Source organism: Homalodisca vitripennis, chromosome X, assembly GCF_021130785.1.
Source record: "Homalodisca vitripennis isolate AUS2020 chromosome X, UT_GWSS_2.1, whole genome shotgun sequence".
NCBI classification, from domain to species: Eukaryota; Metazoa; Arthropoda; class Insecta; order Hemiptera; family Cicadellidae; genus Homalodisca; species Homalodisca vitripennis.
The window spans coordinates 86,007,120-86,024,358 of NC_060215.1; the positions used below are offsets into that span (position 1 = coordinate 86,007,120).

Consider the following 17,239-nt stretch of genomic DNA (forward strand, 5'->3'; position numbering starts at 1 on the left):
GAACATGTTGTTTTTAGTTTAAGCATTAATTCTGGTATAAAATCTGTTAAATTATTGGGAATCGACCTTGATAGTAAATTTATGTGGGAAACTCGCACAGTCTCTCCCTGTACTTTTCTTTCTAGAGTATTTTTTCTCTAAAAATAACTTAAAATTTGCATTAACTCTAGTTTAGTTATTAGGCCTATTTCTCTCTCTTTCATTCTCACCTCCAGTATGGTACTCCTCTCTTGGGAGAATTATAATGGTGCTAATGAGGTTTTCTTGTGTCACATGAAAGTTTTATTTACAATCTAACAAGAACATGAGTGACATTTGTAGGCCTATCTTTTTATAAAATCACATACTAACACTTCCTTATATTTTTATTCTACAAAGCTTAATGTATATCAAGTAAAATCTATATTATTCAATGTGAGAAGCTTAATTCAGAATTATACCACTAGTCATAGAGAGCTAATTGATTAAAAATATTTTAGGTTAGTCAAAACTCAGCACACAAATTGTCTGAATATGTCAATATGTCATATCTATATGCTGGGGTAAAACTCTTTAATAAACTGCATCTTATTGCTAGGGATACTTACTACTCGTAACCATTTTAAGGATGTTATCAAGGTGGCTTAGTCAAAATGCTTTCTGTTCCATTGAAGAAATGCGATATACTATAGTATCGATAGCTTACAATGTTAGATTCAAGATTCAAGATCTTTATTAGTCTTTAAACACAGTACACATATGCAATTGACTTCGTCAAAATACTTATTAGTAATAATTACAGTTATTTTATACAACCACTCTAAAGTTTAAAATATTAACAAAATAAAAGATTTAACAAGGATAATAAATTAATAAATAATTAACAACAAGAACATTACAAATAACAATAACAAGAGAATAAAAACAACGAAAGAATGAAACGTGTCTAAAAACTTATATCACTAGTATCACAAGCAAAGTATTCATTGACACAATAAAATGCTTTTTCTTTTAACCAGCTATTAATTACAGACTTAAACCTATCAGTACTAACTAACCAAGCTCCTTCTGGCAATTTATTAAAAAGTTTTATTTCCATATAAATGTGACTTCTTAGTTTTTTTCTAGTCTAATTGGTGGTAAGTCAAGCTTATATAAGTTTCTTGTATTATAATCGTGAGTATTTCCTCTGATTTGATATTCATTTAAATTTTCTTTAACTTTTATGAGACAATAAAAAAATATATATACAAGGCAATGTCATAATGTGAAATTCTTTAAAAATTGGAAAACACGTCTCTCTGTCTGGTACTCCTTTAATTATTCTAAGAGCTTTCTTCTGCCATATAAAAGCTTTATTAGATACTCTACTGTTACCCCATAAATTGACACCATATATCAAATGTGTGTGAAAAAAAGCATAGTAAGATATAATGAGCATTTCATTACTAACACAGAACTTAAGCTTACGAAGTAAAAATACAACTCTAGCCAACTTTTTACAAACATTTTGTACATGGCAATTCAATTTAACTTACTATATAAATAAATACCAAGCAGTTTAACAGTTTTAAAATTTTCGAACTTATTATTCATTGTAAAACAAATTTTTTCAGTTTTATTTTCATTTACTACTAAAAAGTTAGCTTGAAACCACTTAGCAGCCATTTTTAACATTGCATCTTGTTCTAATAAAAGATTAGGACTCTGACCGGTACTGTACCTGAAGTATTGATGTCATGTCTGTTTTATACATTTTTAATCTTAGTTACCATAGTTTTTATTTAGAATTAGGTCTATGTCATACTATTTATATGAAGTATACTTGGATTGGACTGTCGTATTTTCAACAATAATAAGATTCTTTATTCTCGAAGTCTCTTTTGTACCCAGTCCAGTATATGTTGTCAGAACCACATGACACAAACTACTTATCATTTCATGCCTATGTGCTTACTTCTCTACATTACAAATTGTTTCCCTATATTACCAATTAATACGAACATTACTTACAAAATACTATTTACAAATAATTTCTTTTACATTAGATTGCTTCTAGGTATTTTTACCTGTAACTATTCTTTTGCAACTATTCTTACCGTAAGAAAGTTATATTTAATTACTTGTCAGTCAATCAAAAAGTACTGTACTATTTATTTGTTTATAATAATGTTACTAATTTAACTTTAAATCTACAATGTGTACTTTTTAAACATGTGAGAAATCATCAACCTAATACATAATACATGTATAGGACTACAAAATTCAACTAAAAACAAGAGTATTTCAAATTTGACTTGCTAATAAACTTGTTTACATTGCTGCTTGAATTTTGGTTCTTTTTATGCTATATACCATTTTTTACATTATCCACAACCCTTTTTAAACTGTCCAGAGTAGAAGTAAGTAACTGGTAGGGTTTTACTTACCCAGTTTAGAAAGTTTGACAAGGCATTACTTCAGGTGCAATTAAACATTAAAGTAACTGCATGTAAATTTACAGGGGGTTAGATAAATCAATACCCATCTTATATTTTAAATAAAACATTTGTTTTTGTATGGTGAAAATTGTAACTGGCATAAAAAGAAAGCTTAACCCTTAGCGAGCCACAAATAAATAACCAAAACTACTCCTAAGAGCCATACACCTTAAAAATAAAAAAATTCCCACATACCAAAACCAATTTTTTTTATAATTCTTATAACATAACAGGTAAAAAAAAAAACGACAAAATAATTTTTTCTCACTCTTTATTGTTAATTTACAGCCAAAAAATGGTAAAATCATAATTTCACTGAAAAAATTTAATTTGACATTCTATGTGTTTATATATAAAATTAACAATAGTTGAACACAATTATTGTTATATTTTACAAAAAACAATCATATAGTAATTTGTATTTAGAGAAAATGTAAAGAATATAGTAAAAAAATATATATATACAAATTAAATAAAATCAATGAACTGAAAAAAAAAAACGACAATAAAGCCCTACATCACGATAATAATACATAAACTACACTGCAAATTGATTAAAAATATTGATTAACATCAAAATTGAAAAGATAAATACGCGGATCGAAAATGGAAGGGCGAATAAGCATCTAACCTCACGGAAGGCTACAGGCGGACTGAGCGCGCATCAGTAGACGTCGTTGGCTCTGCGGGAGACTATGAACATCCGGCCGCCCACTATTTTGTCGATCGAACAAGAGCCCTGACTTTCAAAATAGACACGAACGATTGTCTCTTGTTTAGATAAATCTTGTTTGACAGTTTTTACTAAGTTTGTTACCCAGAAATGCTTTTAAATAATATTAAAATAAAAAATTGATTTTGCGTCAGTGGACGTCGTTGGCTTTTAGCGCTAGTTTAGGCATGACGTCTAGTAACATCATTGGCTCGGTAAGGGTTAATTCGTAAAGTAAGAAAAAACTTAGTAATGCAGAGTTTTCCTTACGAATACAACACTGATTATAATTACCACTAGCTTTGTAAGCTGCTACCTATGTTTTGTAAAGTTATTAACAAAATCTTCTTAATTTATATAAAAGTAAAATATTCATAGTATTGTCCAATGGAGTTGTTTTTGGAACAGAGAAGTATTTGAATACAATATGCTCTAACTTGATACAGTTCTTTATACATTTAAATTCTCTTAAGCTTAACGAAATGACTTTGCTTGCAAAATGAGTTATTGCTTGAATATATTGGTGATCCTTTTTGTGTTTGGGTGGTCATGTAGTTAAGATATAAATAAGCTGTCTGTATATTACGGAATTGTATACAACTACTTCTCCATACTTACTCAAGTCAATTCTACTCATTTTACAAACTTGATGTTCTTTCATGTTTTGTTTAGTCAGTTTATTCAGATTTGGTTTATAAAAATACTGGTCGACCGTGCTCTGAATTCTACCTACATGACCTTCAATTATAAACTCTAAAAGTCATAAGTCCTTTATTTTCACATTAGAATTTACAAGTTTTCTGTGCACTTGAACAAGTTTTATTCCAGTAAAATCATAAACCAAGCTTAAAATCACTAAATAAATACTTCACAGTTAATTGTAATGTCAATATTAAGTTTGCAACTTTTTTAACCCTTTGAATGCCACAAGGGAAAAAAATTTAGTACAAAAGAAATGCACTAGTAACTATATTGCAAGTCATATGCAAAAAATGCCAGGGAATAATAAGAAGTATTACAGTTAAGTGATCACGATCCATTTCTGAATGTCTATTATAAATAACACATGAAAAAACAGTCACAATCACTACTAAAACTTACAAAGATATCAATTTAACAAAGCATTTTATAGATCCTAACCTCAAAACGATGTAAACACAACCATGTTACCGAACAGACTGCTATACGTAGCGAGTTGTTTACGCGCCAACGATGCCCCGGTTGATCACTGCCAGCTGTTGTTGCTTCTATTATTCTGTGTTTTTTTTTATCTTCACTAATAAACAGTACTATGTGAACTATTATTTATCTATTGCAGGATAGTTAACAAATAAAACAATATTGGTTGTGAAAAGAATTCATGAAAAATAAAGCGTTAAAAATTACGATAACAGACCCGTGGCACTTTTCGCAAGGGTTTTTGGCGACGATATATCGTCGCCGTGGCACGCAAAGGGTTAATGACTAATTTTTGCACTCCTGACCGTACACATCTACTACCTTATACTCTACAGTCTCTTGCAGACTGTTGAAAGCTTTTCTGACCAAATATGTCTTCACTTTGATTTTATAATTGATGGGCAAAGAATTAAAAAGTTTGGGCCCATAATGATATATTGAATTTTGAATAAGTAACCCTTTGCCTTGTATTATATGAGTGGTCTAATACAGAGAATAAATGACGATTTAAAAAAACATAAATTATAGTATGATAAATTAGTAGACCTGCAAGTGTGAGGATGTCACTTATTTGGAATAGCTCTCTACAGCTGCCTCACTGCCCAATGTCCCGAATTACACTTAAAGCCCTCTTATGGAGCATAAAAATGTGTTTAAAATTGTTGAAGGTGGTGATATGATGCCATATCTCACTTTTGATTCACTCTCTTCTTGAACAGAGGGATAAACTTGGAAGTTTTCAAAACATTAAGAAAAACACCCCGCCTTAAACATGGATTAAACAAAAAAAGTGAGAGAAATCTGTTAATAATTCATTGTGTCTCTTACCAGTGTATTAGAAAAGCCAACATGGTCCCTGTTTGAATTGGGCTAGAGAACCTAGACTATCCAAATAACCCTTTTTTCATCTAGTTAGTCAAATTCAATTTCTCTCATTCCTATTATTATTTTGCCTTTATTATGCTGTAACCTAATTTCTGAACAATAAAGCTGAGGGTACCCTCCATATTGATAGAAGAAGTTCAATTGTGGTCATCTAGTGTGAGCTCATTGGACAAGCTACTGCTAGTTTCCATAGTTAGTAGTTAGACATACCTTTATCCTTTTTCTTATAGGTAGAGTTGTAGGGTGTTATAAGTTATATAAGTTCAGCAAAGGCCATAGCAGAGTAGAAGTGAGGTGATACTCCTGTTGAAATGAAGTTGAAGGCGAGACGACAACTGTGTACTTCAGATTCCAATAAATATCAAGGTTGTTGTGTTTTCCTGATTGGAGTTGGCTGTTTGCAGGTTTCTCCGCATGCAGGATTTGTTGCAATGAAGTTGACTTGGAGCTTTAAACTGAGATATTTCTATGTTTTTTTTGTATTAGTTCTTGTTGTACAGATGGTGTCAACTGTAGCTCTTCCAAATAGTGCCTTTCCTCAGTTGAAGTAGAGTCCACTGCGAATAAAGTTAAGATCTACTTCTTCTATTCCTAAAAAAAGTAGTTTCTGTTGAGGAGAAAATGTATTTCACCACATATAATGTTTAATTTCTCTTTCTATTCCATAACTATCTTCGAAATGGTCAAGTTTCCATAGTACAAGGCATGTTTTATAAAGTAGTGTTTTGATATATAAAAATATCAAGTAAACTTTACAAATTTTATTTTTATATGAAAGCTCATGGTTTTATCTACTTTCTTACATAATAATTGTCATCACTATTACGACACTTATCATATCTAAAAATAACCTTTTCTTTACAGTCCTCTTTGAAGATTGCTGTCTGATTTAACAGTTAGTGCATTGTGGTCATTTTAACACTATTGTCGTTGTTGCAGTGTTAAACTTCAAGTTGTTTCTTCTGATAAAAAAGCATATGATAATCACTGAGCACTAAATTGATAGTATTTGGTGGATTATCAAATTGTTCCTAGTAAAATGCTTTGATGAAATCTTGTTCGTTTTGCTGCATGTGAACTAACATTGTCATATAGCAAAACATGTTTCTTGATAGTTTAAACATTATGTACAAATTTAATAAATAACACTTCTTGAAGCTTAATAAAACTCTTCTGGTAACAAAGAAATTGTGAAATGTCTATTCATTTCCACTTTATTATTCACTTTCTGCACCAAATCTATGGTGATCATTGAGGGTCGTCCAATCTATTTCCTATCATGAATATTTTTTAAAGCTCTTATCCATTTGAATTCTGTCCATCACTTAGTATTTTGTCCATACACTTTACAATTCTCACTGTGAATTTCAACTGCATTCATGCCTTTAACACCAACAAACAATTAACAGCGTATACTTTACAGTCTGCAAGAATCTCAATTGACGGGGGCATTTGAAATATGCATCAACAGGTGTAAAAACAATTGATTTTTGCTGTAATTGTGTATGTGTCTTACTAACAAAATGAAGGCAAACAGTGCTCAAGCACGGGACACAGACCGCAGCATTGCATGGTAATTACTATTAAAAATCCTCATATATGTCATCATTTACGGAGAGCTAGTTACAGTTCCCACTCAGTGTGTTTCTGGGCTGCCATATCATTTAATTTATTTTCATTTTGAGTCAAATTGTAGAATTTACATATACAGGTGATTTCGTTGACTGTTTAGATCGTAGTAATTCTATGAAATCCACCTTTCTATTAAGTTCAACCACTTCTAATTGTTTAAATAAGAGTTTTCTTCAGTCGTCTCTTATATATTTTTCCTTAGATAAGAATTTGCTTTGATAAACACATCGTCAGTTTAGTAATATAATTAAGTCAGGAGTTAGATCTACTACCTCATCAATTGTGTATTTGTTAGGAGTACTGAAATGAAAAGTTGTTTATTCATAAAACTATACGGGGTTCAATAATAATAGTCATATTTTATGCAATTTTACCGTATACTACCATATTGTATAGTAAAATTAATAACTAGCTTAAAATCTAATTATTATTCATTTCACCTAGGTATTCCTCAGTAGAATAAGATGCTCTGTCCAAAATATATGTCTTTAGCAGAATTTTAAGTTTATTGGGACATTCTTCATTTCTTATTATGTTTGGAAGTCTGTTGATGAATTTTACACCAGCATAACTTGGGTCTTTCATTAAATTTAAGCCCATGTTTGGATGTTAGAAGTTTGTTATTATTTCTTGTGCAATAATAATTAATAGTAATCTCCCAACCTATGTCATACTGAAATTTTGTTTAATATCAATGTATAAATTTAATTCCTATATATCGTCATTATTTTTAATTGTTTAAAGTGTTCATTAACAGGTTCGTGCCAAACAAACTTGGAACATAATGCAGAGGGCTCGCTTTTGTAATATTATAATTCTCTCTAACAATATTTTGGACGTTGAGCCAGAAATTTATACCAAAAGAAGTATGTGAATGTATTGGTAAACAACTAAAAGAGTGTCCCATTTGTTGAGTTTTAATACTCTATAGAAAGCAAAACTGCCCCTAGATACTTTTTTCCACATTTTTGATGTGGCTATCCCATCTATGTGACTATTCAACTCAAGGTTTGTTAATAAACAGACCAAGAAATTTTGTTATCGTGATTGTTTAAGATGCTACGAAAATCAATATCGAGGTCATTGACTTCATCTTAAATTAATTCCACCTTCGTGCTCAGATATTTGTTCCGGCTACCTGTATTAGATTTTTAGTGTCCTGATGAGTTTTCATATTGACTAGATGTTGATATGCAGGACAGTAGTGTACAGACGGTGATATTGACCTTATCTGGGCTGGTCTGTTGTCTTGGTTGACCCAGAGATGGCGCAAGCATACACTCGAGTCTACTACTGTATAGGCCTACCGTCTCCCAGCTTGTTCCTGATGCTGGCAGTACTAATGTGTGATTTAGAACAACAACTCTGTATTATTTATAACCGCCAAGAGAGAAGCGAATATCCATTATATCGCTAATTGCTGATGGACTAACCCATACAGAACGGTGTTGTCTATTACAGTGTTATTTACGATATTGTACTTGTTTAATGAAATTTATATGTGCATAGACAGTTCTAAAAATTGTAAATTACCATGACTTTGAAACTCACTGTGTATTGTTATACTTTGTTTTTATCAGGAAATTCAGATTAGAGTAGAAATGTGGAAAATGGTAAATGTTTACTGAAAAAATCTTTCATGACATAAATAAGATGTTTTTTTTTTTTAAATTGCTCTGTGAATGTCCTAATTCACACCCCCTGTAGGGAGAAAGATGACCAAATTTGTTGTTGTAAGTATTTATTATTAATAAAGCAATTATCTTGTAATAATAAAAGAAAATTCTCTTTTCAGTGTTGGTATTTTGGTGATTTTGTTCTATTTCATAGCTTTACGAACTAGCCAATAAAATATTGGACTGTTTTGAGTTATCCAGGCTATTGAATTATTCATTTATAAAGTTGATTTATTATATATTGAATTTGCTTACACTTAAGTTTATAGGTCTGGGAGTAGAGGGTCTTGGTGTAACACCAGATTTCAAACATGAGCATGGTTACATGTACTTTGGCATGTCAGATCTAGAGTTAATTATAGACATTGATAAAACTGTTAAAAGTGTATGTTGTATAAAATAATCAATACTATGTAACTTTTTAAAATTAAATTTTGATTATGTTAGTCAATTAGAATTAAAAGTGTACATAACTACATAATAAATCTGATTTTTTTCTGTTCTAGCCTGGGAAGATACTATGAGGGATCTGCAGCTTGGCAGAGCCAAGTATTATGATGAACACTAATAAAAGCTCAGTGCTTAGTGATATGTTAATCTTGTCGTATTTAATTTTTGTTAAATTATGTTGTTTGTTTTATGTGGATTCAACCACAAATGTTTTTGCTATATTTTAAATATGGCTGTAATGTTAATTTAACATGAGTCATTAAAATATTTTACCATTCAGTGCATTTAAGTTTACATGTATTGAGAGACAACAGTTGAAGTGATTTTCATCATTCATCACCATAAACATTACTTGTAATGCCTCCATTCTGTGTTGTTATGGCCCCTTTGCATAAGTGAACATATTCAAAGAATGAATTCTAATGCAAAGAAGAATTTTGACACTATGTGCATAAATTGTGTTTGAATACCAAATCCAAATGAAATTGAAACAGCAATGGGTTCCGAATTGTAATACTTGTTTTACAAAAGTTTTTGTTTGGTACTGGTTTATGACTTTTAATTATGATAATTTAATATTCAAATGATTAAGTATAGCAAATATGTAGACAACATGATACTAGCTCCTTTACATTATTAGAAGTATTTGTATCAACTGTGTTAATTCTCACCTGGCCAGCCTGTTTGGCTGTAAATGAAGTGAATTTCTTTTATTCGTTGATTAATATTTGTAATTCATTGAACATCCCACCAAAATTTAAAGCAGAGGACTAAGCACGAATATTTTCCAAAAATTAATACCTAGTTCTTTTATAATTTTATATTTATGTAATAAACAAATACAAGTGCTGATAATACTACATAACAGTACTATACTTATACAGTATAATAATTGTGTCTATGTTGCCTACATAATTGTTAAAACTACAGTTTTGTTCATATGTTGTTTTGAAATTAGTTTTACATGCATTTTTAAGTATTATCTAGCAATAATCTTTTTCAGGGGGTTTTAAAAAGCATAAGATTTTTAAATTTTCATGCAAACTGTGTTTTCATTAAGTTAAACTTGCTTTTACTTGTTTAATTTAAAATTTAATCTGTTTGATTGTGGTGTAACTTTTAAGTTTCAGCTTCTTATGTATTTTATAAAATACACCATGTTGTCTAAGTTTTTTCAGCATTTTGAATTCCAGTTTTTTATAATTTCTGTATTTAATTGAAGCTTATTTAATGAAACTGATTTGTATGGTCAAACACCCAGTTTTAAGTACTTGATATTTTTCAATATTTGTTTACATTAAATAATCAAAACATTAAAAGTTACTTAAAAGTAGTAAAATCGTTCGCACTGGAAGAGATTTGTATTTATAATAAAATTGTTATTTCTTTATTACATTTATTTAGTTTTTCTTTTAACCTAGTCTCCTTTTACTGTTATAATCCATCAAGTGGCGTAACTAGGACTTGACTCTAAGTTGAAGAGCACACAAAACAGGGTTATGGAATAAATAAGATAGGCCTAATTCAACATAAAACATTTAACTGCTGTATTTCAAACAAGTTTGATAATTTGTATACCAAGTTTTGTTATTGTTAGGTCTCTTGGTGGGTTCTATCCCCCATTTTCTCACATAGTTACACCACTGAATGCATACAACTTTAAAGTATCCATATTTGAATTAACCATACTGCAGGTTTACCATAGTGAACAAATCAATTTAAAAGTAATACATAAATGGCACAAACTTTCTCCCATTTCAACTGACTTTTACCAATAGGTAATATCTCTCTTACTAGAATCAAGGTAATATTGGAAATGAACCAGATGTTTGGGTAAGCCTTTTGATGTGTTATATAAACTATCTTATTATTCTGGGAAACAAGATTCAATTTGCAGTTTATAAGAATTAAACCTAGTTTTACCAGAAATCGATATAGGAAACTCCAAACAAAGGAATTTATATTAGTCGTGCTAATTATGGGGAGGGTCAAAATGACACGGTAAGGAAAGAGTTACGAAATATTGTGAATTAAATTGTTTATTGATTGTATTTCTTTTAGCTTGCCACACTTAAAACCTACCAGAAGACATGTAAATAATAGTTATGTCAGCATCAACCAATAAGATAAAGAGGAGGATGGAAATTTCCATTTTCAGTCCGTTTATCTTGTTTGCTGACTTTGGTTTATGTATCAGATGGTTGCATTCAAGTGTGTTAGGCTAAAAGAAATGTGGAAAGTTATAATTTTATACATATTTAACCTTCTCATTTGACCATTGACATTTATTAAACTCCTAATAGAGGAGTTTGTATGAAAAACTAGATTATATTCACATAAAGTGTAAATTGGTTCTTGCATATCGGGCTATCAAAATTTATTTTAAAAGTAATAAATATTATTGATCTGATAACCTGTTATGAATTCAATCGCATGTTTGAACAAAGTGCAAGTTTATTCTGTATAACTGTTGAGTTTTGATTTGCTTTTGAAATCATTAAACAAAATTTTAATGTACCCATTTAGTCAACAAACTGAACTGCATGCCAAATTTTGTCAAATTTGATTTGTTCAATTAATAGGCTGCAGTAGAGGCTTACAATATAATCATATAGATGGACATTGTAACAAAACTAACTTTTTTAGCTACAAGGAGTATTGATATTTTTATTGCAATCAATATATTATTTTAATATGCATTACAAATTATATTAGGTATTAGGAGTGTATGCATTTAGTATTAGGATAATTTGTTTTTAATCTTGATTTGAAAAGTGAAAACAAATTGCCAATCTATTATCATGTACACCTGTAGTTTATCACTATTATCACTACTCAGAAATGCTTTTGGTACTTAGAAACACAATCAATAGTAACTGTAACCTCTAGAATACATTTTTTGTTTTCATGTAACATTTTTTGGAGTTGACTAGCTTTTTATCATATTTTTAACACATTTCCTGTGTATTTCCGGATTGTGTTTATTATACTTTTAAACAGCTTTCCAGTTCGCTTTGAGATTGTTTTTAACATATTTATAATTATCATCCCTTAATTGTTTTTGCCCCTTTAACTGGTACTGCAGAAGGAAAAGTGGGCTGAGGGACTTGGCTTGTGGGTTGAGTTGAGGCTGTGATCAGATATAGGAGAAATATAGATTCAAATTCCATAGGAGAGAAAGATGTTTGCTGAAAAGTATCTTGAGTTTATTGGAATAAAGACATTGTAGTGCCTTATATTAAAATACTCTCCCTTTTCAAATAAAATCATATTTAATACGAGTTGTCAAACACCAAGAGATCATTTACAACATTTTCAGTTATGTTCAGAAGTTATTAACACTTTTCTCACAAGACCCAAAGGCTCTCCTAGATAATGGTACCCTAGATCAAACTAAAAGTTTAATATTTCCAAAGATTTTGTTATGAGTTGATAAATGAGTATTATCAAGGTTTTTCACAAGTTCTCATGAATGGTTTTGAAAACATACAAATACCACAGTGAATGAGTGATATCTATGACTCATGTGAGATCTTAATGGTATTTGTAATATTTTAACAATTCAGGTTGTGATAAATATTGTCATTAAAGTACCTTGGATTTCTGTAGTTAGTTTGTGATATTTTCATAATACAAGTTTCATGGCAAACGCCTAAGGGGTAAGACGAACCTATACACACAGTTGCTAGTAAATCAGTTTGTGATTTCTGAGATTTTATAAAAATCAAAATTTAAATTAATACTCGTTTTTCACGCGATTGGTTATGAAAGTATTCTAAAACTTCATAGGCCTCATGTATGATCCTAATTGTAACTTTAATATTTAAAAATATTCTAAACGTGATAAGAACTGTCATTAATATTATCACAGCTTTTTTTATTGGTTATGAAATCATTCAAAAACTCGTTTTGAGCATATTTATGACTCGTGTAGGGTTAATGATAATTATAATGTTTTGACAAATTTAACCATGGTAAAAATTGTAATTAAAAGTATTACGGTTTCTCACGGTTAGGCAGCAAAATTTTCTAAACCATTTCTTAGTGAGCACCTAAAAGGTAAGATAAACATAAATCCGCTCTGTGGTTTTAGAGATTTCATGAGTCAGTCATGTATACATAAATAAATATCAATTTTTTATTTTGCAAGCGCATTTTAGTTACAATACTTTTTCAGTGCAACTTGCGTCAAGAAAACAAAGTAAATTAAAACATAAGAAGACAGTACACTAGATTAAAAATTCATATTTAGAATTGGAACCACACCTTAGCTGCTTGACACACTTGGAGAGACTGTTGCACAAGTTTGGTAAAAAGTATGAAAATCTTATGCGGCAAACTTCCAGGTTTGCTTTTGGAAAATGAAGCTGTTTGTCGTAACTGGTACTGCTAGGTACAATATCTCCGCCCACCTAGAGTTTCTAGCAAAGATACTGAAGTTGTCTTACTTGCAGTATTTGTGGATCATGCAGCAAGGTATTTTGCATACTATATCATTGGGACTATGTTAGCATCCTGTTGGTACCATGATCAAATCATCGGAGGCAATTTACAAACTGGATGGCTGTGTTCTGCATTTGTTGGATCCATCTCTTGTCTCCCTTCAATATGCTATTGCCAAAGTTTGGGTAACAATAATAAACAACTGATAAAATCAGTGACAGTATGATCTGAATCTTTGCATAATACAGCAGTTGGCATCTGAACCTGTACAGACCTCTCAGTCTACCCAGAGCTTTCTGGAGTATGCTGAGACGTTTTCTGATAGGGCGAGATCTTTGTCTAGCATAACAACAAGAGTTTTGATCTTGTCACAGTTAAACAAGTGCTTCACGCCACTATTACTGAGGACCTGAACTTCCTATGGTGCTTTATGGTTAACTGAGCACTAGTCTACATTGAGTTTTAGGCCATTGTTAATCTGACCACTTTTTCACTGCAGTCAATTCATCATCTATTTTATCAATATCTAAATTCATTAATTCTGGTTTATCTGACAAGTGTAGTTTGCAACTGTATGTTTGCTGATAAATCATACAATTCTTGATACAGGAAAGGAAGCCTAATATGTAGACATTGAAAAAATTGGGCCTCAAGCACCTACCTCGAGGAAAACAATACTCCCTTATAATAGGTAAATCAAATATAAACAATAATCTGTTTTTATTTTTATTTAACAACCTTAAGGCCTTTTCACACTGCAATCCACAGCGTCCATGGACGCCGTGGACGTGCCATTTCACACTGCATGTGGACATATTTGTAGTAGATGTGTCATTTCCCCCGTCTACTCTTACAAACGTCAGTCTTCGACAAAGAGATGATGTCTTCTGACGTGCCATGGTGTAGTGATGGGTTTTGTGAAGACGTACCGTGGCTTGATTGTAAAAGTAGCAGTAGTGACGAAGAAACAGTACTGTTGTACAGTCATACAAATATATATAATACACTAATTATTGGATAATTGTGAGTTTTCTTTTGTGAAATAATAGAAAATTTATATTCCAATAAGAAGAGCTCCTCCTCCTTCATATCTAAATGGGTTTACCCAATAAACGAAAAAAGTTTGGTGAGTATCACTATTTAATACGCGATCTCAAGTTGGATGACGACAGGTTCAAGACCTATTTTAGATTAAATAAGGACGAGTTCGAAGAAGTTTTGTCAATTATTGATGAAGACATCTCGAAAAAGGATATACTGCCGGAAAGGGAAGTAGTAGAGAACGCCTTGCCTTGTGGGTCGACTGCGCATGCGCGTCCACTCGGATGTTCCAAACTGATCGCTCCGAGAGCGATCTATGTGGACGCGTCCAAGACGTCCTAGGACATACGTGGATGTCCATGTACGCCAGTGTGAATGGTCCCATTAAAATACGTGTTAAGCAATTTTTTTCCATTCCCGTCCATGGATGCCAGTGTGAAATGGCCTTTATACACTAATTATTTTTGTATCATTTTTCAATATAGTCTCCTACGTGATCAACACACTTTTGCCTCCAATTTGGCCTGTACTCTTGGACCATTAATATTTTTAATCTATATGAATAATATTTCAAAAATCAATGTTTCCGGTAGCTTGTATCTTTTTGCTGATGATACAGCAATTTTATTCCAGGCAGAAACGTGGGGCGATGTTTTCGTAAAAGCAGCTCAAGGTATGTCAAGAATAAAAAAAAAGGTTCGATCAAAATTTGTTAACATTGAACGTTGCTAAAACAAAATGTATGTCTATCATTACGCGAATCCAGCGACACTTCGATTAATAGTATGCGACGACTTCACTACTGATTGCCCATGTGACAATTGACAGTGTTAATGAGTATAAATATCTTGACGTTGGACGGCACACATAAGTTATATAAATAAGAGATTAAGGAAAATGATTTTCGCATTTAAATTATTGAGGGGGGCTTTTAGCATGTGGTGGGGCTTACAGGACAGTTATGAATTGTCACACAAAAATCTATTATGAAGGCAACATTGGGGAGGTGCCGAAGGTACTCTACGAATGCTTTGTATAATGGAATGCAAGTTTTGGATGTTAGACAGCTTTACATCGAGCACTTGTTATCTATGTTTTAAAAATTCAACCAAACCTACTTGACTCTTTGCCTCATGAATATGCTACTACAGGGCAGACTAGAGTTCCGAGATTAATTAAAACCTTCTCTACTACTAATTAATACTTATTATATAACACACATTATTGTCAACAAATTGCCGGATTCCATAAAAAAATATTAATTATAGAACAATTTTTTCTTTGATAAGAATATTAAATTGGCTAAATTTGGTGGGAAGAGATTGTACTGAATTATTGATTACATCAAATTATAGACAATAGATTATGCAGGTTAGGATGGGAGGTGGAAAATTTAATACAAGTGTTTGTGTAACAGACATACAAAATGTACATGTGAGTGCATGTTTGTTGCGTGGGTATGTTGGAAATATATTGCAAGCTTATGGGTTATGTTTGGATAAGTATATTACGAGTATGATTGCATGTATTTTGGGTCATAAAGTACTTATGTATTAGGAAATAAGTAATATAGTGAAAGTGAGGAGAAAAAAGTAGTATTAGTTTTGTGTACATATGAGTGTGCGAATGTGTGTGTGTGTTGCATTTGTGTATGTGAATTTGAGTGTGTGTCTTCTGGGGAAGGTCACGCACGACTAATACATTGATGCTATAAATACAGATAACAACCCTCGCCGATAAGGAATGGATTTTGTACGCAGTTTTTCTAATGTCCGTCTGTGAACAAAGAGTTGCACCAAGGCCTGTCCGTGATCTTGGTCTCCGAAAGTTGGTAGTTTTGTCCTTCTAATCATAATGTCCATTCAAATTACTTAATCTAAATAAATTCTCACTTTAGATTTATTTTTCATTTTTATAACAAATTATTTTGACTTTATTTTGTTTTTACTTAATTTCCTTTAAGGTATACTAAAACTTGTATGGTTTGAATTACCAACTGAGTACTGTGGTGATTCGTTCTCATGCACAGGCTTTAGCAGCCCACGTGAGAATATTTCTCAAATAATTAAATTGGAAATATAAATTTGTTTTACACATTACACTTTAAAAACCAAATATTTAATTTAATTACACATTTTTTTAAGACAATGAATATATTTTGTTAATCTTTCGGAGAATAAACGATTTTGATTTGTGTTATATACATCAACACTGGATCTTCTGTAGTTATCACATTTATACAGATCTATGTAAATCTATTTTCCACACCGGACACTAAAAACACCTTAGATTTTGCCTAACTTTTCGAGCATCTATCCAACTTAAAATTAGACCTTCGTCAATAGGTCCTGCCACTATAAAAACATAATTTTGAAGTAATAAATTATCTGAACACACAAATAAAATATTAACATTTTTGAGACAACAAACCACTCCGACACGAAAATACAAACATCAATAGGCTGACAAGGTCAGGCTCATGCGTATATGGCAACTAAAAATATTGACCTGACGCTCTTTCCGTTACCCCCACCCTTCAGCCTACAGATAGAATATACAATTTCAAAATGTAACATGTTCCTAATATAGTCTTCTGAGCACTTGAGGAACACTCAGGTGGCTGCATAACTATTAAAAAACTTCAGTGACACTAATTTTGTTAGATGCCATCCAAAAGAATTAAACTAGATGCCATCAGCTCTGGAAGAAACTTTAAACAAGACTGAAGCAGATTACTGAGAGACAGCTTCACTGCTTAATAC

The 17,239-nt window shown here is 31.4% G+C and overlaps 1 protein-coding gene across 2 annotated transcripts in view; it reads left to right on the forward strand.

The window, feature by feature from the left end:
• The window catches only part of LOC124369299, a 137,123-nt gene extending 126,735 nt beyond the window's left edge, over positions 1-10,388 (forward strand). For both annotated transcript variants that reach the window (XM_046827235.1, XM_046827236.1), the window contains one exon: positions 9,050-10,388. In XM_046827235.1, the coding sequence (XP_046683191.1) occupies positions 9,050-9,111 (62 nt within the window). In that variant the 3' untranslated portion in view covers positions 9,112-10,388. The remainder of the gene's footprint in view (positions 1-9,049) is intronic.
• Positions 10,389-17,239: the final 6,851 nt, after the last annotated feature.